Source organism: Capsella rubella, unplaced genomic scaffold (genome assembly GCF_000375325.1).
Source record: "Capsella rubella cultivar Monte Gargano unplaced genomic scaffold, Caprub1_0 scaffold_4, whole genome shotgun sequence".
NCBI classification, from domain to species: Eukaryota; Viridiplantae; Streptophyta; class Magnoliopsida; order Brassicales; family Brassicaceae; genus Capsella; species Capsella rubella.
The window spans coordinates 62,906-88,945 of record NW_006238920.1 but is presented as its reverse complement, the minus strand read 5'-3'; the positions used below and the strand labels follow the sequence as shown (position 1 = coordinate 88,945).

General features: G+C 38.0%; 11 protein-coding genes across 15 annotated transcripts; 7 read left to right on the top strand and 4 right to left on the bottom strand.

Annotated features, from left to right (window-relative positions):
* Positions 1–39: 39 nt before the first annotated feature.
* Positions 40–2,726, bottom strand: LOC17889657 (ubiquitin recognition factor in ER-associated degradation protein 1). 3 transcript variants are annotated; one of them, XM_006296102.2, is made up of 10 exons: positions 2,649–2,726; positions 2,115–2,172; positions 1,917–1,994; positions 1,721–1,745; positions 1,604–1,636; positions 1,388–1,509; positions 1,164–1,294; positions 749–969; positions 403–653; positions 40–302 (listed from the first exon to the last, which is right to left on the bottom strand). In XM_006296102.2, the coding sequence occupies exons 2-10, from the start codon at positions 2,115–2,117 to the stop codon at positions 204–206; spliced, it is 963 nt and encodes a 320-aa protein (XP_006296164.1). In that variant the 5' UTR covers positions 2,118–2,172; positions 2,649–2,726; the 3' UTR covers positions 40–203. The 3 variants fall into 3 exon arrangements, with proteins under 3 accessions (XP_006296164.1, XP_023640046.1, XP_023640047.1); XM_023784278.1 differs by lacking the exon at positions 2,649–2,726 and adding an exon at positions 2,608–2,625; XM_023784279.1 differs by lacking the exon at positions 2,649–2,726 and adding an exon at positions 2,474–2,578.
* A 270-nt stretch (positions 2,727–2,996) lies between these two features.
* On the top strand, positions 2,997–5,004 carry LOC17887787 (NADP-dependent D-sorbitol-6-phosphate dehydrogenase). The gene is made up of 6 exons (XM_006294587.2): positions 2,997–3,191; positions 3,558–3,652; positions 3,740–3,857; positions 4,052–4,184; positions 4,267–4,486; positions 4,588–5,004. The coding sequence occupies exons 1-6, from the start codon at positions 3,059–3,061 to the stop codon at positions 4,816–4,818; spliced, it is 930 nt and encodes a 309-aa protein (XP_006294649.1). The 5' UTR covers positions 2,997–3,058; the 3' UTR covers positions 4,819–5,004.
* Positions 5,005–5,178: 174 nt separating this feature from the next.
* Positions 5,179–6,976, top strand: LOC17887744 (protein BASIC PENTACYSTEINE4). 2 transcript variants are annotated; one of them, XM_006294482.2, is made up of 3 exons: positions 5,179–5,288; positions 5,841–5,920; positions 6,007–6,976. In XM_006294482.2, the coding sequence occupies exons 2-3, from the start codon at positions 5,852–5,854 to the stop codon at positions 6,820–6,822; spliced, it is 885 nt and encodes a 294-aa protein (XP_006294544.1). In that variant the 5' UTR covers positions 5,179–5,288; positions 5,841–5,851; the 3' UTR covers positions 6,823–6,976. The 2 variants fall into 2 exon arrangements, with proteins under 2 accessions (XP_006294544.1, XP_023639537.1); XM_023783769.1 differs by lacking the exon at positions 5,179–5,288 and having other exon boundaries at positions 5,295–5,920.
* Positions 6,977–7,073: 97 nt separating this feature from the next.
* Positions 7,074–7,657, top strand: LOC17889731. Its single transcript, XM_006295346.2, has one exon. The coding sequence runs from the start codon at positions 7,181–7,183 to the stop codon at positions 7,655–7,657; it is 477 nt and encodes a 158-aa protein (XP_006295408.1). The 5' UTR covers positions 7,074–7,180.
* A 1,549-nt stretch (positions 7,658–9,206) lies between these two features.
* Positions 9,207–11,991, top strand: LOC17887692 (vegetative cell wall protein gp1). The gene is made up of 5 exons (XM_006296200.2): positions 9,207–9,351; positions 9,593–10,898; positions 11,009–11,141; positions 11,226–11,310; positions 11,399–11,991. Exons 2-5 carry the CDS (start codon positions 9,613–9,615, stop codon positions 11,701–11,703), a joined length of 1,809 nt encoding a protein of 602 aa, XP_006296262.2. The 5' UTR covers positions 9,207–9,351; positions 9,593–9,612; the 3' UTR covers positions 11,704–11,991.
* Positions 11,992–12,064: 73 nt separating this feature from the next.
* LOC17890511 (transcription factor RF2a) lies at positions 12,065–14,644 on the top strand. 2 transcript variants are annotated; one of them, XM_023784092.1, is made up of 5 exons: positions 12,065–12,215; positions 12,397–13,478; positions 13,560–13,692; positions 13,765–13,849; positions 14,203–14,644. In XM_023784092.1, exons 2-5 carry the CDS (start codon positions 12,418–12,420, stop codon positions 14,424–14,426), a joined length of 1,503 nt encoding a protein of 500 aa, XP_023639860.1. In that variant the 5' UTR covers positions 12,065–12,215; positions 12,397–12,417; the 3' UTR covers positions 14,427–14,644. The 2 variants fall into 2 exon arrangements, with proteins under 2 accessions (XP_023639860.1, XP_006294070.1); XM_006294008.2 differs by having other exon boundaries at positions 12,309–13,478.
* Positions 14,645–16,041: 1,397 nt separating this feature from the next.
* LOC17887605 (auxin-responsive protein SAUR50) lies at positions 16,042–16,639 on the bottom strand. The gene has a single exon (XM_006295230.2). It carries the CDS (start codon positions 16,560–16,562, stop codon positions 16,248–16,250), a length of 315 nt encoding a protein of 104 aa, XP_006295292.1. The 5' UTR covers positions 16,563–16,639; the 3' UTR covers positions 16,042–16,247.
* Positions 16,640–19,881: 3,242 nt separating this feature from the next.
* LOC111831159 (auxin-induced protein X15) lies at positions 19,882–20,557 on the top strand. Its single transcript, XM_023784869.1, has one exon. The coding sequence runs from the start codon at positions 20,091–20,093 to the stop codon at positions 20,376–20,378; it is 288 nt and encodes a 95-aa protein (XP_023640637.1). The 5' UTR covers positions 19,882–20,090; the 3' UTR covers positions 20,379–20,557.
* Positions 20,558–21,559: 1,002 nt separating this feature from the next.
* Positions 21,560–21,940, top strand: LOC17889835 (auxin-responsive protein SAUR21). Its single transcript, XM_023784734.1, is given in 2 exon segments — positions 21,560–21,740; positions 21,742–21,940. Coding segments are annotated over 2 exon segments (255 nt in total). The 5' UTR covers positions 21,560–21,570; the 3' UTR covers positions 21,827–21,940.
* Positions 21,941–22,042: 102 nt separating this feature from the next.
* Positions 22,043–22,770, bottom strand: LOC17889937. The gene is made up of 4 exons (XM_006295663.2): positions 22,684–22,770; positions 22,539–22,592; positions 22,404–22,455; positions 22,043–22,313 (listed from the first exon to the last, which is right to left on the bottom strand). Exons 1-4 carry the CDS (start codon positions 22,752–22,754, stop codon positions 22,203–22,205), a joined length of 288 nt encoding a protein of 95 aa, XP_006295725.1. The 5' UTR covers positions 22,755–22,770; the 3' UTR covers positions 22,043–22,202.
* A 751-nt stretch (positions 22,771–23,521) lies between these two features.
* On the bottom strand, positions 23,522–26,039 carry LOC17890284 (putative ER lumen protein-retaining receptor C28H8.4). The gene is made up of 7 exons (XM_006295714.2): positions 25,999–26,039; positions 25,347–25,624; positions 24,872–25,071; positions 24,388–24,528; positions 24,229–24,309; positions 23,897–24,021; positions 23,522–23,816 (listed from the first exon to the last, which is right to left on the bottom strand). The coding sequence occupies exons 1-7, from the start codon at positions 26,022–26,024 to the stop codon at positions 23,768–23,770; spliced, it is 900 nt and encodes a 299-aa protein (XP_006295776.2). The 5' UTR covers positions 26,025–26,039; the 3' UTR covers positions 23,522–23,767.
* Between the last annotated feature and the right edge of the window lies 1 nt (position 26,040).

Below are 26,040 nucleotides of genomic sequence, written 5' to 3'. Positions count from 1 at the left end.
TCTTATATCATGCAGCAAGAATATATAAGAGCAGAGAACTGTTTAAAATGGCACTGAATCTGATTAAGAAAACAAACCTAGTCAAGACAAAGCCAGAGATTTATTAACTTATTCGTTTTCCTTTTAATTCGAGGCACTAGTCTTTATAATACACAACATGAGGGGGACATAAATAGATTGAGCAGACTCATTGTGTGAGTTGATCAACCCCTCAATGAATACTTCTTCCCACTGAAAGCTTGAAACTTAGGCTCATCTTTCTTTTCTTGTTCTTCTTGTTTTGTCTCTTTTCCAGCTTCAACCTGAAAAGGTTAATTAAGAGAGAAGCAATCATAGGCATATGCCTCTCAGTTCCACTGCAATATCTGTTTTACCATTAATGAAGAAAGTTTTTATAAGTACCTTAGGAGCAGCCTCTTTTGGAGCACGGTTTGAGTTGGACCCAAACACAAGTTTTCCTTGAGCCTGTCGTGCAGCTTTCTCTGAGCTACTTGCTACAGATGACTGTCCATTACCATTAACAACAACAGGCTGTTTGTCTTTTGAGGTAGAGGCAGGTGGTGGCTGATAGGCAAGAGGTCGCCCATCTAACCGTCTTCCAGATCCCGTGAAAGGGTTGAACTTTGGTTCAGGTTCAGCCACAACCTCCTCAGCTGCAAAAAAATTTGAAACAAAAAAAACACACATGAAAATCCACATGAGACTAAAAGGAAATCCATCTAATGATCCCATGTCCATGAATAAATACCTTTTGCCGGACCTTTGGCTGCAGCAGGTGCTGTGGGACGTTCAGGCTCCTTGTAGTCAAGCGGAGGTGCGAAATCAACCTCACAGTCTGTTTCTATGATGCTTATTCCGTTAGCAGGCTTTGTTTCAACTATATCTATAAAATATTTCTTGTTGTTGTATGGAACCATAATGCTATCCCCAGTGGTTAGGCATGAGTAATTCCTCAAAGCAGTCTCCAAGCTGCAACGTTCACTCATTCATCAGCAAGACAAACCGAAATATCGCGAGCAAACAGAAACAAATGACAACAGATAACCATGAGACAGAATACAATAAGAACTTCAATATAATAGATACTCTACCCAATAATGAACATGATATGGTTGAAAGATAACTAAATGAGGGCTAATACGATAGAAATAAGTTGGACTCACATGGCTTTCGGGTTGGATATATCCAGGAAGTCTTTCGTGTGAGGCTGTAGTCTAACATAAGTTCCCTTTGGAAGAGTGACATTCCTAACCCTCACAATGTCTCCTTCTTGCAGCAGTAGATTCTGCATCATCTGGATTAGATCAAAAAAGCAAACAATTAGTTTGGTAATGCTGCATGATCCCGAGAATCTCAATTGACAATCAAAAAGGAAACTGATACAAACCCAGTATGGCATGTAGATCATGCCTTCTTCGGCAATGAACTCAAGGACCCCACAGTGAGAAACACGTTCAATTCCCGCATTACGAAGCTCAAACAGCATTGGATAGTCGATATGCAAAGAAGCTGTAAAGTTTCCCCAATATTAGTAGTGCTATAATATTTTTCTAAGTTTAACATATTAAACCAAATCCAAAATATGAAAACAGTGGGAGCATACCTAGACGATCAAGGGCTGATGGTGGCATTATAACTGAAATAGAATTGACATAAATAAAACTTCAGGCTTAAACAATATGATGAAAACAAACAACGGTGTCTAGATATAAAGACTTACTCTTGTCACCACTTTCAATTTGTGGCTGCAGGACAAGAAAAGGATATAGAAATTAGAAATTAGAAACAAGAAAACAGAAATCAGGTATACAGAATTTTGATTTTGAATCTGAAAAATTGTTGCAGAACATGTAACTATAGAACTCCTAGATTCACCTATCAGGGCATTAACTAAACGTAGAGAGAAGGAATCAAACCTTGTCAATAAAAGATGCCGGATAGCAGCGATAACTCTGCTCAAAGGTGGTTCCATGATAATGATATCCATCGAAAAACTGCACAAGTTTCAAAGGTTTAGAAAAACCAACATGTAAGTGAATACTAAACTTGAATTAACGGTTAAAACTGAAACCTTTAAAGACGGTTAAAGAAGAAACCTTTGAAGACACACTTACCATAGTTTTTTGGAGGTAGACAAATAGAATAAGTTAACTAAGGCAATCACCTGTAGACCTACCAAAAAAGAAACGTCACACAAGTCAATAGGAAGAGATCCAAATCAGAAAAGGTATAAAGGCACTATTCAATTTTAGGGTTTCATAAATCAAATTATGGGCAACAATTCTGAGCAGCAGGAACATCAAATCCGGTGGCTTTGACAGACTTATATCAAAAACCTAAGACTTCAATTTCGAATCTCAGCAGCAGAAAAGAAACCTAAAAATTCGAAGAACCATCTCTACAACTCGAAAAATCAAAGCTTTTGACACAAAACCCAGTAAGATCCTCGGAAACCTACTCCTATACAACTCACCTTCACAGAAAAATCCGATCACAAATTCTGCTATTTATCGAATAAAGAGTGAGATCGATACAAACAAAACCAAAGCTAAAAACTTTTGAAACATTGAAAGCTCTCCTTGAGATTATCAGAGAGATAAAGAAGACCTCAAAGACTACCGATTGAGCTACCCGACCATTGAAATTACCTGCGAGGAAATTGTTCGATTCCGGACACAACAAACAAGTAAAGAAACTTGGTGACTCTGCGATAACGTTTCTTCTCCTTGTTGTTCTCGTATATATACCATACGGTGCGTATTGTGTCTATATCTAAATAAACAATATTGGGCTTAATAAATAAAATAACCCATTAGTTCTGAGTTACTTGTTGGCCCAGAAAGCCCATTAGCTCTGAGCTGCTTGTTGGCCCATATAGCTCATTAGTCTGAGTTACTTGTTGGCCTATTGGGCCTAGAGCACCTTTGAGGAGTCACGAATGGCTTCAAAATTAACGTGTGCGCTACCAAAAACGCACAGTGAGAAACACTCAATCTGAGGAGATATTTACCCAATCAGGATTCAGGAGAGAAGCAAAGAGCAGAAGAAGAAGAAAGAAATGGAGATAACACTGAACAGTGGCTTCAAGATGCCGATCGTCGGCTTAGGAGTATGGAGGATGGAGAAAGAAGGGATTCGAGACCTTATCATCAATGCTATCAAGATCGGCTATCGCCATCTCGACTGTGCTGGTACTCTCTCAGACCTAGACCTTTTGTTTCTAATTTTTGTTGTTGCTTCAGATTCTTTGTATTGGGTTTGCTTTTACTTGTCTAAAGCTTAAATTTTTATAAGAAAAGTTCTAAGATTTGGGTTTTTTTTATAGTCTGTAGACTTGTTATCTGAAGTGAAATACTCTCTGTAGATCTTTATTTGCATCTGATGCTTGATGCTTCAGTATATGGAATCATTGAAGGATCTATAGTAGATGATTCTTCTTTGATAGCTTTTTAGTTGTTAGTGTTCTGTGTCTTTATTTTGGGAGCTTTATGAGTCTTTTGCATCTTTTGTTTATGCTTACATCTTTTGGCGTGTTCGTGTTCTATTCCATGCTGCAGCTGATTATAGGAACGAGGCTGAAGTTGGTGAGGCTCTTACAGAAGCATTCAAGACTGGTCTGGTCAAGAGGGAGGAGCTCTTCATTACAACCAAGGTCAAACGAAACCATATATATCTAATTCTGTTCGGATAATGAACAAGTGAGGAAGCTCTGAATTCTGAATCTTTCTTGGTTTGGCAGCTATGGAATTCAGACCATGGCCATGTTATTGAGGCGTGCAAAGACAGTCTCAAGAAACTTCAACTTGATTATCTCGACCTTTTCCTCGTTCATTTCCCCGTAGCAACAAAACACACTGGTGAGACCTCTGCGTTGTTCACGTGTAAATTAGTCTTGAGTAGAGACCATTGCATTTTGATTTTATTACAAATCCCACTTTTTCACCGGCTGTAATCAAGTTTCCTGAAGTCTTTGGCAATTGGTACAAATCATATAATAAGCTGTAACATATTACTGATGTAAGCCTTCCCCCCTCGCTCTATGTGATTGCAGGAGTTGGAACAACCGATAGTGCTTTGGGTGATGATGGGGTATTGGACATCGATACAACAATCTCTCTGGAAACTACATGGCATGACATGGAAAAGCTTGTTTCTATGGGTTTGGTCCGCAGCATAGGAATCAGGTTCAACATTTCTCACTATCTTAACAAGTCCTTTTATATTACTGGCTGATTTCTGACTTGTTGACCATTTGGTTGTTTGCAGTAACTATGATGTCTTTCTAACGAGAGATTGCTTAGCTTACTCCAAGATCAAGCCTGCAGTGAATCAGATCGAGACACATCCTTACTTCCAACGTGATTCTCTTGTCAAATTCTGCCAGAAGCATGGGATTTGTGTCACCGCTCATACTCCTCTCGGAGGTGCCACAGCCAATGCTGAGTGGTTTGGCACTGTGTCATGTCTGGATGACCCAGTTCTCAAAGTAAGTCCCATCCTCCAAACCTTAAAAATTTGGATTGAAACAGTTAAAGAGTGGACCTTTGACAGCTAATTAAATTGGACTGGTTTCACCTGAATCCTTAGGGTGTGGCCGAGAAGTACAAAAAGACAGTGGCACAGGTTGTGCTGAGGTGGGGAATCCAGAGAAACACAGTGGTGATACCAAAGACATCGAAGCCCGGGAGACTGGATGAGAATTTCCAGGTTTTCGATTTCGAACTCTCTAAAGAGGACATGGAATTGATCAAGAGCATGGACAGGAAGTACCGTACAAACCAACCAGCCAAGTTTTGGGGCATTGATCTCTACGCTTGATCACAATCTCTCGCCCTATCTATATGAATAAATGAAGCTTGAAAAGATAAACAAGATGAAGAAGGAAGCCATTAAGCTTTACTGCAACATTCTCAAATATTTGTGAGCCTATCTTATTATATAAACTCATGTCAAACAGATTATGATTTCCTTAAGTCCATTATCACATATTTGATGAAAAACTAATTTTTTTATCCTAAACATTGGAAACAAAAAAAAAACATTTAAAACGCACAACTGCAAGAGGGGAATGAAAAGACGAGAATGACCTTGATCTTTGTTCGTATTGAAAAGCATTACGAAGAGGGTATTTTGGTAAATGAGTACATTTGAGCTTCGCCTACAGACAGACACCATCTCTCTCGCTCTCTCTCTCTATCTCTCTCTCTCTCTCTCTTTCTCCTATAGATCTTTCTTCTGGATCGATCAATCAATATCCATTGTTTCTTCCTCAGAAGCTCCACAGATTCGTAAGCCATTTTTTCAGTTTGATTTCGTTGTTAGTCTAAGTGCTGTTCCCAAATTTTGAAAGTGTTCTTTCTCTAGGGTTTTGTAATTTCAATTCTGTCTCTTGTTCCTTTTTTTGTTTTTTTTTTGGGTGAAATTATTTTGTTGTTCTTGTAAGCTTCAGATTGATTCGACCTTGTAATATGCGCTCTTATATTTTTCGTAATTGATCTTTGGGTTCTGTATCTGACGCATTTAGATTGATTTTGAGATATTATTCTGATTACGGAACCCTAACTCATTTTGGTATTATTCTGATTACGGAACCCTAATTGGGAAGACTATACTAATTTTGAATCCGAGATTCTGAATTTTTTCTCTTTGACGTTGAAAATTGTTTAGATTCTTAATGGCTGTGATGATTTGAGAGGTTATAAGAGTTAAGGAGTGATGACTTTGTTTCAGAGATCGATCGAATCACAATTGTTATTAAAATGTGGTTTCGCTATTGCTCAGTGTCTATGAGAATCTTGAAAAGTTTTTTCTTTTCTGTTGGGCTATTTCTGTTTTTGAAGAGATATAGAGGATGGAGAATGGTGGTCAGTATGATAATGGAAGGTTCAAACCCGATTACTTGAAAGGTGCACAATCTATGGTAAGCCTTAAATGGTTTATGGTTTCTTCTGATGTTTTGTTTAGTGTGATTGTAGCTAATACAAGACATGGATGTTTGTTTTACAGTGGAATATGATGCCTCAGCATCAGATTAAGGAACAACATAATGCGTTAGTGATGAATAAGAAGATCATGTCTATCCTTGCTGAGAGGGATGCAGCTGTACACGAAAGAAACCAAGCTGTCTCTGCGAAAAAGGAAGCAGTAGCGGCTAGGGATGAAGCGCTTCAGCAACGGGACAAAGCTCTTTCTGAGAGAGATAAAGCCTTGATAGAGAGAGACAATGCTTATGCTGCGCTTCAACACCATGAAAATAGTCTCAACTTTGCTTTGTCGGGTGGGAAACGCGCTGATGGAGATGATTGTTTCGGTACTGAAACCCACAAGCTTGCAGTCTTCCCTTTATCAACTATTCCTCCTGAGGTGACCAACACGAAGGTGAACAAAAGGAAGAAGGAGAACAAACAGGGACAAGTAAAGTTGAAAAAAGTGGGTGAAGATCTGAACCGTCGAGTTGCTGCTCCTGGAAAGAAATCTAGAACAGATTGGGACAGCCAAGATGTCGGCTTAAATTTGGTCACCTTTGATGAGACAACAATGCCAGTACCAATGTGCACGTGCACAGGCTCTGCCCGTCAGTGTTACAAATGGGGAAATGGTGGCTGGCAATCGTCTTGCTGCACAACCACCTTATCGCAGTATCCCTTACCGCAGATGCCAAACAAGAGGCATTCTCGGATGGGCGGTAGGAAAATGAGCGGAAACGTCTTCTCGAGATTACTTAGCCGTTTAGCAGCAGAAGGATATGACCTCTCGTGTCCTGTTGATCTTAAAGACTATTGGGCTAGACACGGGACAAACCGTTACATCACTATCAAGTAGTCCTCTAAGGTCTACATAGTCCAAGTATGTTACTCTTATTTTCTTTTTTAAGGTTAGGTGCCGTCTTTGTCTGTATTGTCCATAGTTCGTTGTTGTTTATGGTAAAACGAAAATTATGTTAACTATCTTTTGAATGGGCATAAATGGTTTGGTATTTAGAAAAATCTGTTTTAATTTCAAAACTCAAATCTTAAACTGTTAAGATCACTAAATCTTCTACCCCTTTTAACAGCGCGAGAGAATATCTCAACTGCAGTTAACGTTGAAAAATCACATCAGTGATTTGGTCATTCACACTATTATTTTCTTTTTTGTTTTATAACCGAGAAAGAACAAAAAAAACAAAAACAATCGTAGCATGGACAAAGTGCCGGAGAAAGTCACAGTGGCGCAGATGGAGACCGAGTCGCAGCAAAAGCCATCAAAGATGCAGTGGCTCGCAGCCACAAGAGCCTTCTTGCAAATTCCTAATCCGGCGATCGTCAAAGTTTTCATCCTAAGCAGCTTGACTACGTTCACCTCAGGAATTGCCTTGGTCCTTGAATGGATCTGTCACGGAAAGAGCCACAACGGATTTGGGTGGATCCTCTACTATGCATTTTTCTTGATGGGTCTTCCTCTCCTCATCTTGATCGGTCTTATCCTCATGGCCATCTCTTCTTCAAGCTGTAGCTCAAATGTTCAGATTGTAGATACAGCCTCAAGCAAAAAGCCTCGCGTTGTGCAGAACCAGTGTACCGAGACCGAGACGAATCAACGAACTGAAGAGACGGAGAGAAACAGTTGTCGAAGCTTGCATGCCTTGCTCCGGATGACGAGAAGATGCCAAGGATAAAACGGGCGGTGTCATTCCCGTCGCATGGCAAAGTAAGATCATGTCGTACTCGTTAACAAAACAAAAACTAGGTAGATGTGGATCAAGAATCTAATAATCTCTTTGTGATGATATGTTGTTCTTCAGCATTGTCTTTTTTTTTGTCATTGATCAAACGATAATGATTTCTGAAAATTTTGAATTACATCTTTCTCTCCTCTTTAACAAAACAAAAAACTAGTTAGATGTGGTTCTAGTAATCAAGAATCTAATCATCTCTTTTGTGATGATATGCTGTTCTTCAGCATTTTGTCCTTTTTCTCATTGATCCAACGATAATGATTTCTGAAAAATCGAATTACATTTTTTTCATATGACAAAGTCATAACGATTCAACGAATTTATCGAAAAGTTCTTTCTATCGATTTATTTATTTAGGTTATTTTAGCTTGAACTTTAAATCAGTATTGTTTTTCTAATTTTTTTTTCACAAACCAAAATAAATGGATATGATATGTTTTCTATAGGAACGTGCACTCTTGTTCATCTTCCTAGTCCGGGCTTTAAAGCTTTCTATAGTTTTTACAAAGACACAACAGTTCTCACTTCACTTGTCGTACACCTGTGGCGGGCCTTTTACTGGACATGATGGCTACATTACTTTGTGTTCATGGCCCAAATGAGAGAGTGTGTTCGGTCACAAATACAATTTTTAAATTAGCCCAACAAACTAAAGAAACAAAAAAAAAAAGTTGTAAAATAACTTTAAATCGACTCCACCTAAACTAATCTCTATATTTGGTGCTACGACATTGGTCGTAAGGTAAATTTACTTTCTTTAAAGTGATTTACACAAAAATTAATAACTTTTGCCCAAATCTGGTGTATTTCAGTTGTAAAGAAACGTGTGGGAGTTAGTGAGTGAGTGTGAGCTGTGTGTGTGTGTGCGCAATCACTATGTACATAAATGATTAACTGTATTTAGAGTAACAAAATTTAATGAGTAAATCACACAATAATTGTAATTAGTTTAATTTCTTTTGTTGTTTTGACATATGTTGTCCATGCAAATCTAAATTAGTTAAAATAAAGACTCCTATAGTAAAGAAATATATATATCTATTTTCACCAAAAAAAAGGGAAATATATATCTATTATCTTATATTTCTTAATATGAGAAAAAAAAAATCTCACAACAACAACTAAGTCAATGACACTAACAAAGTAAAATAAATAATCATGTCAAACTTGTGCTAAAGCAGTTTTATTAGGAAAATAAAATGTGTCAAAACAACTCATAACCTTAGATTTGTAAATTTCCATTCTAGTACCCAAAAAGACAAATAGTTTTCTATTTCTTAAAAGGTTAAATATAATCTTACTTATAAAATAATATTAAAAGTATGAACATAAGACAAAGAGAGTTAAAAAAAAGGTAATCACTAAACCGTCAAACCATTATTAAACCGAAAAAGATGACTTGTGTCTTCAGAGCAGTATAAAAGGAGGCTTTGTGCAATCATCTGTCAATCAAAGCAAACAACACCAATCATTTTCTCAGAGGTTCTTTTGTGAAGTCTTGTAATAATCCACCACAAATCATCTTTTCATAAAGTTCTTTTGTCAACTCTTGTTGTGTATAGTTCATCAAAGATCATTTTTCTAAGAGGTTCCTTTTGTCAAACTTTTGCACTCCATTGTTGCAGCTAGCTGAGGTCTACTCTTTACTGTTCTATCTCTTACTCAAAGCTTCATTCTTTTTGATTTTGTTCTCCCCTCAAGTACAAACTGTTAACACCAATTTTAAAAATCTTGTTTGAGTTTGATAATTTTAACTATAGTTTTGGATTGTAGTTAACACTTTTATTTTTTTTCTCATTAATTTTATGGATTAAGTTTTTGATATCATATGTAAGAAAAGTGAGTGACTTTGTATCTTTTTGATATGTGTTGCAGAGAAAAGCCCATTGTTAACGATGAATGGACAAGGCAACATGGCTCCTTTAAGCATCCAGTATCAGAATCCTTTTCGCAACAACGATGATGATGCTGGCAAGAGAACCGATGTCTCGAAGTATCGTCAGGTCCCCCCAGTGTCTCGTTACCCAGCCGGGTCGCCGCATTTCAGCCCTGGACCACGGTTTACTCAGTCGTCACCTACCTTCTCCTACATCCCTCAGACCAGTCCTTCATCGACGTCCTTCCATACTTCATTGGCACATGTGTACCGCCCTTCTCCCTCTCCCTACCGTCCACCAGTGTCTCCTTCTCCCTCATCGTTCCGTCCACCGGTGTGTCCTTCTCCCTCGCCGTACCGTCCACGGCTGTGTCCATCTCCCTCCTCGTACCGTCCACCGGTGTGTCCTTCTCAGTTTGGTCGTGGTTCATTTCCTCATTCCAATCCCAAACCACAGTTGGAGACGCAGTTGATGCCTGTTATCTCCTCCACACCGCCACCCCCATCACATATCTACTACTCAAATATGTCGGTGTCTCAGCCGGCACCTGTCTACTCGTCTGTACCGTCGTCGCCAATGTCTTCCTCAATTTTGTCAATGACTCAACCATCGCCTGTGCTCTCGAACTTTCCATCGTCGACTGAGTACTATTCATCCTATCCGTCGGTGAGTAATATGGCGCCTGTGTTCTCCTCCTCACCGTCGTCGCCTATCTACTCCTCTAATATGCCGGTGACTCAGTCGAAGCCGGTGTTTTCATCTTTACTGTCGTCGCCTGATAATTCCTCATATTCGCTGATGAACCAGTCCAACCATGTGTCTACGTTGTCCCTTGTCGACTACTCAGGTTCCCAAGGGACTCAGCCAGGGCATGTGTCCTCATCCATACCGTCATCCCATGTCCACTCCTCAATGTTGTCTTCTCCATCTTTAGCCTGTGGTGAACCACTGCTGCCGAGGTACCCTACTCCTCCTTCATCACATGTGGATAATAGAGTCTCTAACATGAGGTTTAGCCAAAACCCTTCTCCCTTGCCTCCTCTGGTCCCGGTGAGGAAGTTTAAGAGTGGGCCGACGACTATTTCGGGTGTGAAGAGAAGAGCAGGCAAAGAGATTGATCCTCGAACCAGACACTACCAGAATGTTCCAATGGATAGTTGTTTCAATGACATGATAAAGACATCTCTTTCTCCTCAAGTGAATTTTCCGGTTGATGGAAACGGAGGATATTCTTCTTTAAAATCCAAGACGTACGCGCAAAGCATCAGGGAGATTGAATCTCATGAGGATAAGAAAAAGAAAAGGTAAGGCACCCTGGTTGCGTGACTTAAACTATGAATGTTTTTTTTTGTTTTAATCATATGATATGTATAGTTTTGTGACATTTTTTTCAATATGTTGGATGCTCTTTAAGACTCCTTGCAAACCGAGAGTCAGCTGCACGTTCAAAAGAGAGGAAGGATTCCTACGTTGCTTCTTTGGAACGCAGGATTATGTCTCTCCAGTCCGAGTACAATTCATTATATCATACCGTCACTGTTTTGGAGGTAGAGACATATATCACATCTATTTTTTCTATGTCTAAACGTACGGTTAGTATAAGAAATTTGTGTTGTTGTTGCATGTTCCAGAAAAATAAAGCGATGACGATGCAAGAGATCAAGCAAATGCAACTTCGAATTCAATATTTAGAAGACATGAAGCTAATTCGTGATGGTACATTCCAACTAAAAACTATACAATAAGTTTAAACTAATTCCTATGTTGTTACAATAGCCTTAACTGAATAAAGAATTGTGTGCAGAAATCTCAATGCTGAAGGGGGAATCAACCTTGAGTGGACAAGAGAGCGTAGACGCTCAACGGCTTAAGGAGGCAATAGTCGTGAACCAACAGATGTCTGCAGAAATCGAGAGGTTAAAGTTGGCTGCAGTTAAGGTGAATCAGGTGGTGCCAAATGATCATGATGACCAATGTGAAGGATCAAACATGCAGCCACCCGACCCAAACATGGTCCAGCAACTCAACGTCAACCAGTTCAACCAGTTTAATCAGTTCAACCAGTTCAATCAGTCGGAGCCAAACTTTGATTTTGATGGACAGACCTAAAGAAGTTGAAGTGGCTATGACAAAATCTTATCTGACCAGAGATTTTTAAAGTTCTGGTTTTTATTTTATTTTAATTAAAGTTGTTTCAGTTCTATTATCTCTAGTTTATTCCGTTTAGGGTCATGTTAAGATTAACAAATCTATCTCAAATCTCAATATAGAGAGAGTAATAGATATGATTGTAACCGTGTGAGGGGTTCAGAGTTCAGACAATGTGACCTTTGTCAATTTCTGTTTTGTTTTATCCAGTTCTCTGTTTTCTTCAATAAAGCTGTGTCCTTTATTTTATTTTTATTTTGATTTATTTTTGGGGTTAAATTTCATAAATAGATGAGAGTGGTCTTCTCGGATGTTCCTTTTTCCGACCAGTGGATGATTGCTTTGGTCAACGTTTCAGTCATATTTACTTCCTTATTTGCGCCATTGATTTTGGTGAATAGAAGGAAAGATATACACAGAGAGATAGAGAGATAGATACGCTCCCAAGTCCCAACCATATCTTTCTCCTTCAGGTCGATTCCTTTCTTTCTTTCTTTCTTCTTCTAAACTTTGGTAAAGTCATTTATTGTGCGTTGATCTTTGTTTCAAAGCCTCCATTTTTATAGGTCCTCTGAGCTCACAAAGGTTCCACCTTTTCAATAGGGTTTTGATTCTTTCATCAAAAGTTTGTGACTTTTTTGGTTTTGGGGTCAGAAATCGAAGAAGATACCGCAAATGGGTGGTGGTGGTGATACAGATACCAATATGATGCAGAGGGTTAATTCTTCTTCCGGTACATCGTCTTCTTTGATCCCTAAACAGATAAGCTCTAATCTTCACTTGAATCCTGCTCTTATCCGCTCTCAGAACCACCACTTCCGACAGCCTTTCACCGGACCTCCGCCGCCGATCCCACCTGTTTCTCCTTACTCTCAGATCCCGGCTACTTTACAACTTAAACATTCTCGGTCTATGTCTCAGCCCTCGTCTTACTTCTCTTTTGATTCGTTGCCGCCGTTGAATCCTTCTCCCCAGCCGGTTCCTGTGTCGGTGGAGGAAAAAAACGGTGTCGGGTTTAGTCCTTCGCTGCCTCCGTCGCCGTTCACCATGTGTCATTCTTCTAGCTCTAGGAACGCCGGAGATGGAGAGAATCTACCGCCGAAGAAGTCTCATAGGCGTTCGAATAGTGATGTTACGTTTGGGTTTGGTTCAGTGATGGCTCAGAATCAAAAGACTCCTCCTTTGGTCCCTTCGAGGTCTTTGGAGAGATCCATCTCTGGTGGGAAGGTTTCAGACTGGTCTAATTTGGTGAAGGAAGAGCCAAGAGAAGGCTTTGCCAAGGCAAGAAAATCAGAGGGTGAAGCAGCTATGGATGATGTTTTCACGGCTTATATGAATCTTGATAACATTGATGTCTTGAATTCTTTTGGGGGTGAAGATGGGAAGAATGCTAATGGGAATGTGGAGGAGATGGAGAGTAGTAGAGGTAGCGGGACGAAGAAGACGAATGGGGGAATTAGTAGTGATTCGGAAGGAGAAAGCAGTGCGAGTGGGAATGTGAAAGTTGCTGTGAGTTCCTCTTCAGGGGTGAAGAGAAGAGCTGGCGGAGACAATTCTCCGAATACTAGACATTTCCGCAGTGTTTCTATGGATAGTTCTTTCATGGGGAAGTTGAATTTTGGTGATGAATCATTGCTTAAGCTTAACGGTGAGTTTACTGAAGCTGAAATGAAGAAGATTGCAGCCGATGAGAAGCTCGCTGAGATTGTTATGTCTGACCCTAAGCGTGTAAAAAGGTAATAAATAGTGGTGTTTCTTTACACTTTTTGGAATTGTTGTTGTTGTGACATGACTGTTTGATTCAACCATTTCATTAGGATCTTTGCGAATCGTGTATCTGCTGCACGCTCAAAGGAGCGGAAGACACGCTATATGGCAGAGTTAGAACACAAGGTGCAGACTCTTCAGACCGAAGCTACTACCTTATCGGCTCAGCTCACACATTTGCAGGTAATTAAAGGCAACTCAAACTGTCCTGTTTGAATAAGTCAATAGTCTTATCTTGTTTCCTTTGGTGTTCAGAGAGATTCAATGGGATTGACGAGCCAGAACAGTGAGCTGAAGTTTCGTCTTCAAGCTATGGAGCAGCAGGCACAATTACGCGATGGTAGGCACATTAGATCATCAAATTCCTCATTCTCTATATTAGGGTGGCTTAGTTGCTTTTAGGGTTGTTCTGTTTTCGAACTCATGGAATCAAAGCTAGTATCATGTCCTTCACCTAATTGTTCGTTTTACTTTCCACCAATGATTTTCTTCAACATTGAAAACTTTCGTTTTCCAGTTTATGCAGCCCTAAGTAGGAAAAATTTATTTATCCTAGCTAGAGGCTCAATAATGTCTTGTTTCATTCACTCTATGAAAAGCTTTGATCTTTCTTAGGAGAATCTAGCCACTACATTTATTGATCCTTGTTCAGTTATCCTAGAGAGGTAACATTCCATTTTCCTTGTTTGGCAGCTCTGTCTGAGAAACTGACTGAAGAAGTCCACCGCTTGAAACTGGTGATTGGGGAGCCGAGCCGCAGACAAAGTGGCATCAGCAGCAGCGGAACTAACATATCAAAGACATCGCTAAACCCGGAGATGTTTCAGCAGCTAAGCATCAGCCAGCTACAACACCAACAGATGCAGCATTCCAATCAGAATAGCACCATGAAAGCGAAGCACACCTCAAACGAATAGGGTAAGTACTGGGATTTGCAGCTTCAAGTTATATATATGATAAGAAACTTATGTGCAGAGTCTGTAAGTGGTCTTCTGTTGTTTTGGTCATTTTTATACACAGTTAGGATTTTTTTATTTTCCCCTTTGGATTTTGGATTTTAATTTTCTATGAGACAGTTCTTTAATAAGGGTTTATATATATTTACTGAATCTAATCTTATATTTGATCTATCTTATTTTGGTTGCTGTTAAAAATCTTATATTTGAAACTGAAACTCAAACTGCTTAGACCACTCTCCAGCATCTTCATATATATCCTCCTTTTGTCTTTGAAACATGATCTTACGACCCTTTGATTGAAAATAAGAATGTGAGCTTCAATATGGATGGATACTAGCCTACTCGGGGATGTGATGGCTTAACATAAAAGAAGAAATTTCGAAAAGAGCATACCAACTTGTCGAAAATACAAATTGTGATTTGTGAGAACAAATGAGGTTGAGGAAGAAGAAGCTCAACGATTCAAGAGTAAGAGCATACCAAATTGACCATCATCGAAGAAGAAACAATCGTGCAAACAAATGTGCTTGATGACAATACACGTACATGTTAGATTCAAACGTATACCATGATAAAAAATTATATTACTGTACCTACATGTGAATAGAACTGCTTTTAATTTATCACAAATCTAAAGCCAACAAGATTTGGATATAGATTATATTCAAATCCCATGTACACACAGACTAAATTAAGATACAAATATTATTGATTAGAGTAGGTGGTTGCACCTTCTAATAAATCAAATAAATAAAACGTGTACGGAAGGGGACGAAAACGATAGATTCTGCAAATTTGTAAAGCAACTCTCATCCAATTGACTCTCACATCTAAGCCATCTTTGTCTTCTACAGCTTTTCTTCTGGTCCATTCATGTTCCATGTTCATTCATTTTCTTCAAGTATCAGCCAATATTAATTTTCTGAGAGAGATCATATAGATATGAGCGTTAATTAAGCAGACTAGTTGCTATCGTATACAAACATATCATTTGTGGCTAGTAGATAAAGGCAAAGAGGGTAGACAATGCAGAGTAGTAGTTAATGGAGTAGTAGTTAATATGTCGATAAGATTATGTAGAGTACTGAATGCACCAAGTAGCTAGTAAATACTAGAGACAATGCTTTGCTTTACCTACGATCTTTGTTAATACTTTGCTTTTCTCACTAGAGACAATAAACTTTTAAAACTCTTTGTTCATTAATTCAAATGGTCCCATATGTTATCATGCATCGATCTATTTAGAGTCTTTAGAGAATGGGAAGCATTTCAAGTTTTGTAGTAAATGCTTTATTATACTTGTGCAAAATATAAGATTTTCAAAGCCTAGATATTAACCCGGAAATTAAATGATAATCTAATGAAATACTACATTGATTTAGTATCAAACTATCAATAGACTAAATAGATTTGATTGATAAATTTTGTTCCAATGAAAAAGAAAATATAAGAAGTACATATTAACAGTATAAAAATCTACGAGTAGGTAGTTCTTATATATTATCCCAAGTCATATTACTCAAATTTATTATAGCCTGAGGAAAATAAATTAGGTTTACACCTCAAACCCTTGAATGTGAAACACAAACATATATAGGGTGCTACACTTAGGAATTAACAAACTAAAACCCAGGTTTGACATCAACCACACAAAAGGGTAGATCATCATAGGTTTATAGTTCGGAAAAAAAAACACTTTGGAATCACAATATTATTCATCCAAAGGTAACAAAAAAATTGATATAGTATATATAAGATCTTTCTTTGTCTCCCACTCTCTCATCTGATCATGGATGTTAGAGAGCGGAAGACAACTTCTTCACAAGGAATAGTGAGTCCCATGTCATGACTGAACCCAAACTCTTCCTCTGCCTGTTGAAGCAAGCTCTTGAACTTGGGATGAGTCAAGAAGGAGATTGGTACGATGTAACGGCTCCTCTTTTCTCCCACATAGACCGCAAAATGACCCTTTGGTACGTCTACAGGCAGGCCATCCTCGTCATAGCATTGGTTCTTGGCCAAGCTCGAGCATCTCTTGAGGATTTGCTTCAGCATTGCTGCCTGTGCTAGCTTTGATGATCTCTTTATCGCCATACCGTGGTAGCTTGTTATTATTGTTTCTTGAAAGGAGAAGAAGAAGAAGAAGGTGTTGTAGATGGCGGAGAGAAGTGAGAGATGGTGAAAGGGTTATTTATGGCGGAGAATGAGGATGGGGATGTGATGCTAGCTTACACCAATATTTCAATTTCTTCCTTCATTATTCAAAAAATATCAAATATATATTGGTCAATTTTAAAATTATAAAAAAAACCAAAAACAAAATGGTCAATTTATATGGATTCGTCCACTAGTGATGGCAACAAAAATAAAACTACATAGAGGGTAACTCAAACTACTCTATAATTTTTAAATTTCTTTTCATGGATGCAAACTATGTTTTAGACCTTATGTGTTTTCTTGATTTACCAACAAACTTGTTGTCATATGATCAGACCCGCTCCTACGAAAACTATACACTAAACATTGGTCAACTTTTACTTTTCAAGCAATATGGATATATTGCCGTTTAAGACGACTCTTTTAAAATCCTAATAAAGAATGATCTACCACTCCAATGAATTTTCAACAAACCCATCAATAATTTGAGAGTAAAATTAATGATCTCATTCAAACTTTTAATATAAAGACCCATATTTAATTTTGTGTGTATACAAATATATATCATCAACTACTTTTGGTCCTCCCTCATCTCTTCACTCTCTCCTATTCTACATTTTATATTAAGTAGAAATATATAAAAATGATACTATATCATTTGCTAACTAGATTTCATAATGAACCAAGGATATAGGTATACGTACTCAAAGTACAAACTAATATGTACTTACTATGTTTTCGTTACGTGCATAGTTAAAGAGTTGACGCCAAAGCATGCAATTATTACATTAATTACCTTTTAGCTTATGATGATATAAACCTTTTGTGGTCCATTAATATCCCATTCAAAAACAAGAAAGAACCCTCTAAAAAACACATTAATTCTAGCACATAAAACAAAACCTAAACGCAAAGATTCTTCTTAATAACCATGTTTTATGTTACCATGTTCTACCATAGTTATGAATATGTCTTGTAATAAACCCTAGATCATGGTAATGTTTTGTATATGTCTTGCAATAAAACCTTATTGCTCAAGAAAAAACAAACTCTCTTCTTTGTTCTTCTTCATCCTTACTTCACTTCAAATCTTGTCTTGACTCCTTTTAAAACTTTGGATCATTTATATCTCACTCACGATTACGTCAAACATACAATAGAGAGAAGGAGAGAGAGTGTGTTTGCTTGTAGAAGTCGTCATTGTCAAGAGGAAAACAAAAAAGCCTGCATGTTCTGTGAAGGAGATTTGGTCATATGACACAAAATGAAAATGATGAGAGAAAAAAAAAGAGTCGTTAGGATAATTTTGCCTAGAGCTAAAGATTAAGACATGTCTCATATGTAAAACCACATGAACTCCATGTTACTCTTGTCCTGCCTCTATCCCTTGAGCTGTCTTGTCTCTCTTGCAAAACTTTCTGCTATTCTTACACAACTGTTTTGTAAAAGCAAAGAAGGAACAATATTAAAACAAACAGAGAGTCCTTCTCATACTTTTTAGTATTGCCCCCAGACATCTCACCTCCCAAAATCCATGTCTGTTTCTTTTTATGGAATTCTCTATTTTTAATTCAACCACGTGAAAGAGAGGTATCTCTATAAAAACCCTCTTGACTTGTCCTCTTTTTTTGTACTACTCTGTTTTTATTTTCATTCCCATCGATTATACGAAAAACAGCAATGACCATTTTCTCTTTGATCAAGACATCTCATCTCCCCCAAAAAACCATTTCTATTTATATTAGGAACATCTCTGATTTATGTTCTTTCAACCACGTGAAAGGTAATCGACATTTCCTCAACTGTCTTCTTCTTATAATTTTAACTCTGTTTTTATCTCAAAAACAGAGCATCTCTGTTCAAATAGATGCAAACTCATGAGTTTTTGTATAGCTTTCTCAAGTCTTCAATGTCCAAAACTCGTATTACTCTTCTTGGTCAAGAAAAGAGAGCTGGTTACAGTCTAGCGAAATCACATTAACATAAATGTAAAAGTCTTTTCATCCACATGGGTTTGCAGGAAAAATATTAGCAAAGAAACGTGGACCCAACAATTAAGAAACTGCAAAGAGTAAGATACTATTGCAAGTTATGAAATCAGCTAATATGAACATGGACATGTACGATGATCAATAGATTAATAGTGAACTGAAAATGACAACATCCATCACCATAAACCCAAACATAAAAGGAAAAAACAGAGTGGTACCTAGAGAATGAGACGGCACTAGGAAAGAAAGCTAGAAGCTTTTTCGTTTTTTCAACCATCGGTGGTCAATTTTCCCTTCAAATATGGAGGTTCAATGGTTTGATGTTTAACGCATTTGTCGGTTTTTCATTGATCTTATTGCACCGAATCAATCGAATCATACATATAAGTCACGGTTTGAAATAACCATAATGTATAGTATACAAAATAACTTATGTATCTCTAAACGTAACATGTCTTAAGTACTTAAACCATATATGCCTAATGACTCTGCTCACAAATGTTAGTAAGTGCACTCTCTCTCAGATCCGTTGTCACATAATAGTCACATGGATTCTCAGCAAAACTTCTAATGGGATCTTCGTAAGAATGGCTACTATATAGCGCACTGTTCGATTGTGAATCATCTACAGAACTGTGAGTGTGGTTAGTTCGACAATTCGGCTTTATCTCGATTTTACTGCGTAGTCTTTCCTGCTCACTGAGGCTGAAGTGCAGATAGGCTAATTCACTCAGGCCCATGACACAAAGGCCCAAGAAAAAGCTGTTATAACAGTTACACGAGTCGAAGAATGATACAGAGCGTTCTTTCTTCTTATTTCTTGTGAATCTTCTTCTTTCTTTTTCTTGCTGATGTGATACATAAGATGATCATACAAACAATATAGTCTTGTACTGAAGATGTTAAGTCAAGTTCAATTAATCCATCCAATGGCGGGGGTTTAGTGAAAATGTAGTTTATGTCTACATTAGGAGATTGTTATCTTGAGGCTGAGGGATATCACATGTTCTTTGTCTATGACTATGAGCATGGATTTATAGCTAAGATCACTGCGTTCCTTCTCATAAGTAAAGTAGGTCTTCTCACTGATATGAAAAGACAGGATCGAGGTGGTCTTCTCAGTGATTTCAAAAGACAGGACCACATAACTTAGTTATCATACCGTACGATTTAAAATTTATGTGGCAAGAATTAAACTCAGCAAAAGGTAGCCTATCTAATATTGAGTCATATGTGGTCTGTGTATCATCATATCATCATCATGGAGATTATCATTGGACAAAGCCATGTGCTTGTTGATGCTTATGAGCTTAATCAAGATATTCGATAATCAAGATTTCCAAGTAGTGTTCTTCTCTATATATACCCATCACTCTCCCTTGAGCTCTCCAAGTTCTCACTTTCCTTAGTCAAAACTCAAAAGCAATAAACTTTCACTTGCAATAATCTTTTCTGATTCAGAACATCAAAATCCATGGCTATCAGAATTTCTCGTGTGCTGCAATCATCAAAGCAACTTCTGAAATCGTTATCACACTCTTCAAACAGTGTTGATGTTCCAAAAGGATACCTTGCGGTTTACGTAGGAGAGAGGATGCAGAAGAGGAGATTTGTGGTTCCAGTAACGTACTTGAGTCACCCTTGTTTTCAAAAACTTCTAAGGAAAGCAGAAGAAGAGTTTGGGTTTGATCACCCAATGGGTGGCCTCACTATTCCCTGCACTGAACAAATCTTCATCGATCTCGCCTCTCGCCTATCGTGATTCACGTGAAATAGTAGATCTAACCCTTTTTCCAGCCGTTTCTTTCAAAACAATCTCTCTCCCTTGAAAGTGAAACAGAGCTAGATGTCTTTTTTGACTGATGTAACATTCGTTTTATTCCTCACATTCAGTGAGTTGTTGTTGATATTAATCAAACTCAAGAATCATGATTCCTTCTATTGACACTTGAGTTATCATTTAGCACATCTCCGCTTACTGTGACTACAAGGTTTGCCATCTGAACACAGAAAGATTTTGGTGGAAACGAAGAAACCAACATACACATTGGACATTACACATCCGTGGAAGTTTTCTAGGAGAAATCTAATCTCTGACAGTACCACTGTGGTGAAAGTATAGCTTGAGGTCTTTGTCTACCACTCTCCGATGCCAGAGCAATTAGGCATTTCTCTACACAAGTTATCTCATTTGGTACAAGAAACTATATTGCAGATATAGAGATTCGATAAGGAGTGTTGCATTCATAAGTCATCACACACATACTCTGCAAAACCCACACCGAGAGCTGAATGACCTGCCGTCTTCAGTTACAGAACTCATGCTGTTTAATTTTACAGTATCAGAAAGCTTGCGGTTTCTTCTGGCATGACAGTCACCCTGTTTTTCATGTTCAAAAGAGCACTACTATTTAGCTTTTAGTTGGTAAGACTAGGTGCCGCTCTTCCTCGGCTCACACTGACATCCATGCTGTCTCATTCTTGGTTGTGTCGACTGTATATTAATGCTGATTGTGACAAATCAGCAACCACAAGTTAGATCCACCTACACTCCTAATCAGTAAGGTGTGTACATAGCACATGGCTTTGCCTCTCTTGACTTGATTGTTTGTGAATTTGGCAGACCAAGGCGGACCCTCCCATTCAAATGAAGCAGCTGCAGTTTCTACCCTCAAAGACAAATCCATGTTAAGCACAGTGTGACAGTGAGTTCTTGATTCTCCCTGTTCAACAACTTCAAAGTCTCCCCCTGTGCTGCTGCAATATCCCACCATATGAACTCTGCCCATAGATGTCCATCTCTTGTAGGCCACAGAACAATCTTCTCATTGATTTATATATACAAAGAGGGCACTAGTTTCTCATCTCATACAAAACCAAATCATAATCAACAAGTCAGAATTAGGACAGAACGTCAATTTCTCTGATCCAGCTGCAGAAAATTTGAGATAGAAATGACAATGATGAGAGGTATTTTGGCTGCAAAGAAGAATCTAACAAGCAAAGCAGCTACGACACCAAAAGGATTTCTAGCGGTGTATATAGGGGAGAGCCAAAAGAAGAGATATATGGTGCTGATTTCGTTCTTGAAACAGCCTTCATTCCAAGCTCTGTTGAGTAAGAGGGGTTTGGGATAATCATCCCACGGGTGGCTTGACAATCCCTTGTTCTGAAGATACTTTCGTCGCTATAGCTTCTCAGCTGAGATAGTAGTAGAACCAAACAGAGAAAACAATTTTGAACTTCCTATTTTTTTTTTTAACTCGAGAACTAGAAACCAATGTCAATACATACCTTTTTCCTCTTTTCTTATTGAAGGAGTTGTTCCCAAGGAGAAAAATTTAAAAGGAAACACCATATTGGTATTTGCCTCCCATCATTTCATACCACATACTGATAAGAACATAGATTATATCTGCTTCTAAATAATAACACACAATACTAAAGATTTCACAAGGGCAAATTCATATAATCAAAAAATGTCTTTCTTGGTTGTCTTGAACACAAGTTTCAACAACGTACATAGATGAGAGATCAAGCCGTATAATCCAAGAATAAACACATGTACTTGTCAATCTAACACGTCTCATTCTGACCTTGAATCTCCACCAGTCTCTAGGGAATTAGATTTTGGGTTGTGCAGAGGATTTGACAATTTCTGAAGCTTCATATCCAGAAAATTTACAGCCGAGCTAATCTGTAAGAAGAAGTAGAATCAAACCCCAGGAAAAGATGATTAAAGTTCGGACCTTTAATTCATTTCCATTGGAAAGTGTAAAAAGCTTACTGATTGAGAAGCAGTCTGAAACAGAGTATTCGTCAAGGGAACTACACAAAACCTGTTCCAACGGATACTTGAGTTGGTTCCATAAATTTTCCAAGAAGAAACCTTTCCAATATAAAAGGGGTTTCTTCGACTTACATTCCTCGGCCGCCGGCGAGAGCTTCTTCCGATGGGTCCTTCCAGTCGTCGACCCTATAAAAGCCAGCACAGAATCATATATACTGTATATATACTTCCAATATATTAGAAAATAATATTTGACTGATAAAGTTAGAGAATTTACACCCAGCCGTAGCGGCGGTCGAAGAGAAGCCGTCTGGAGGAGCGGTTGGAGGCGGTCGCCGGTGGTTCCATCTCTTCCTCCGACCGATAGATGATAGAAATTGGAAAGTGACAATGAACGGTTAAGCCTATAAAATCACTGGGCTTATTCGTAATTAATAGGCCCATTCACATATATTCTACAATGAGATCACTGGGCCTATTCGTAATTAATAGATCCATTTACATATATTCTATGATGAGATCACTGGGCTTATTCGTAATTAATATATCCATTTACATATATTCTCACTGGGCTTATTCGTAATTGATAGACCCATTTACATATATTCTATGATGAGATCACTGGGCTTATTCGTAATTAATAGACCCATTTACATATATTCTATAATGAGCCCGTTAGTTAAGTGCTTCAAAAGTCAGTGAGAGTAAATATTTATCTCTCTGCCCTCTGAGTATGTGTGCTATTAGCCTATTTACAACCATTGTATGAGTATATTTGTACAAGGTTAATCTCTTCAAAGGCAGAAAAATGATAGGAGATCGATCTAGAGCAATAACAAACCAATGAAACATTCGGGTAGAATCTTAAGACTAGCAACGATCGTATTCCATACCAAGAGGTTTAAGGTCCCTGGACCTGACGGCTATACTGTGGAATTCTCACAAATTTTGCTAGGAACAAATGAAATCCAATGTGTTGGCCATAAACTTTTGGAACGAACCAAATATAAAAACACTACTGGTTTCTCAGATTCTATCTATCACCTTATGTTGGATGTGTGAATATTACTCTGCTTTGTAGAATTTGCGTCAACTTTACCGTGAGAAACTGAGAATAAAGGAGGACTAACCACAAAAGTGAAGTGGAAAAATCATGTCGATAAGATCCAAGGGAGGGACTTGTCTATGATGACCAACAAAAATATACAACACAGTTGAAAGAATTAGGATTCTTTTCCCTGAGGGAGTAACTTGAGAGCAACCTCAGGGGTACTCAAATACATAATGCTTAGATCTATCTTCGTGTTACAAATGTCATCAAGTATCTATCTTCCGTTTTCTTTTCCTTTTTTCTTGGTAACTTACACAACCCCAGATGGAAGCCTTAAAATAAGCTGGCCTCCGAAAACACTGGACAAGAACGATGGGTCAAATCAAATAGGTGAAGCGAAAAGACTGAAGAAGCTTGTGGATGGAGAAAAGGCAAGTACCTTTTAACGTAGTAGTAACAGAAATCTGCCAAAATGAATGTTTGGACAATTTCTGAGATAATCACCATTGATGGCCATAGTCCGTAACCCAGTGCTACAAGCAGGCGTCCACGGGTGTCCATAATCTGTTTGGACACAGAAGACAAAACAAATTTATGCGTTCAGTTTAAAAATATATCACAGAGTCTTGAGAAGGTCTAATGAGGATACTAATGAAGAATTGATCACTTGCTGAGTGAATAGGAGGTTTGATAAGCCATTGATTTTTACAAAAGGAATGAACAACTTAACCAAGTAAATCCTTATTCTCTCGTGAATATCAGAATCTATACCTGTAAGACCCAGTGTGCACAGCTAAGGAACCTTGCTACTCCAAGTGCAAATACATAATGAGCAGTGAAGGGTTCGACAATCTGAATGAACCAAACATATCAGGAACTGGACTTGTTTATAGTTCTCAAGTTTCCAAGCGACCTTATAAAAGTACATACCTTTGTGTTCTGCATCACTCTTAACTGTGGCAAAACTGACACAGCTTCAAGGTAAACACAGAGTGCCCACGAAATTCTATTCAATATATTGTGTGAAGTTGATGGATGGATCAATACAGCTAGCACAACACAGGGCACGAGCTGCAAAAATCAAAAGGACGAAGAATCAATGTATATTTTAATTATTCAATACCATACCATGTTCTGAATAGCATGTAATGAGCTGATGAACCAAATTTGATCCTTATGCAATTACGAAGGAACAATGATTATAACTTATAACTTGGAAGAATCTAGTTATAAGAGGCTTCTAGTGAACGTTGTCGCTCCACTTATAAACAACAGTTATAAGCAACATTTTCATCTGACCTTAAGGTAAGCGTAACTAAAAACATACGTAAGCGTAACTAAAAACATACGACTTTTAGATGCTGAAATAACCAACATGATTAGCAAGCACATAACCTAAGAATGACTCACTTACCACATAATAGAGAGCAAAGTTGTCTTTGTCCTCCATGTAACTAGCTTTAAGCTTAAAACGGATCATAAATATAACCCAGAGAGTTGTTCCCAAAGTAGCCAAGTCCAGAATGGTATGTATATCATATTCCATTACAAAACTGCAATAGAGCCTAACAGCTAGAAATATCGCCGTAAGCTCCTGAGATTTCAGTGACAATCCTGACAAACACACAAAACATCTATGATTAGGCTTAATCCCATAATTCTGATTTCTGTAATGAGGATATGCTGATTCCAACTAAATTACCCAATTAGAAAGAGACTCCTTTTGGAGATTTGGGTACTGAAATGTTGAACAAAGTCTACATTTTTACATCTTAAGACAGATCCAAATTCTCATGTTATAGCAATACAATTGTCTCTCCTAATAAGATCCCTAAATTGGATGTAATAGTATAGACAACGAAGTCAAAGGAGGAATTTGAGGTTGATACCAGCACAAGTCTTTTCCTTCATGAGTTTATAGATAAGAACAGAGATTCCAATTGAATGAACAGCTTCGGCGGCAACGAAGAGATTGTCGTGATCGTGAACGATGAATCTGAGAAGAACAAGAGCCGCCATGCCCAATACGACGGCAAGGAAAGCTTTCACCTTTGGCGGTTGCCTCCTCACCCATCTCGACACCGCGTGGATCGGAGCCGTCGTTAACTTCATTTTCGATTCCTTCTTCTTCTTCGTGTCTTGCTTTATCAGTAAAAGTGACGACGACCTGAGAGTTTTACAGGTAAATATATGTAAAATATACGGTATCCCCATTAATGTCAAATTGACTAAATCACCCTTTCACACGTGACACATTAATTCATTACACTCAAACTCATTGGGCCGGATCACAATAAGACCCATTTTAGGCCCTAAAGAAAGTATTATCAGTTTTTTTATTGTGAAATAAAATATTTCTAATTTTACATGTTGTTTTTTATCATGATTTTTTTTTAAAAAAACATGCTGATCAATTATCATTATAGTGTACCAAAATATGAGATATTTCTTAAATTTTTTTTTTTTTTTGGGATCAAAAACATCTTATATTTTAAAAAAAAATCATAACATATGATTATATCTTCAATCAAATGTTCATACCTATGTTGGGTTATGGTGCTGTGCATGCCTTGCTTAAACTGA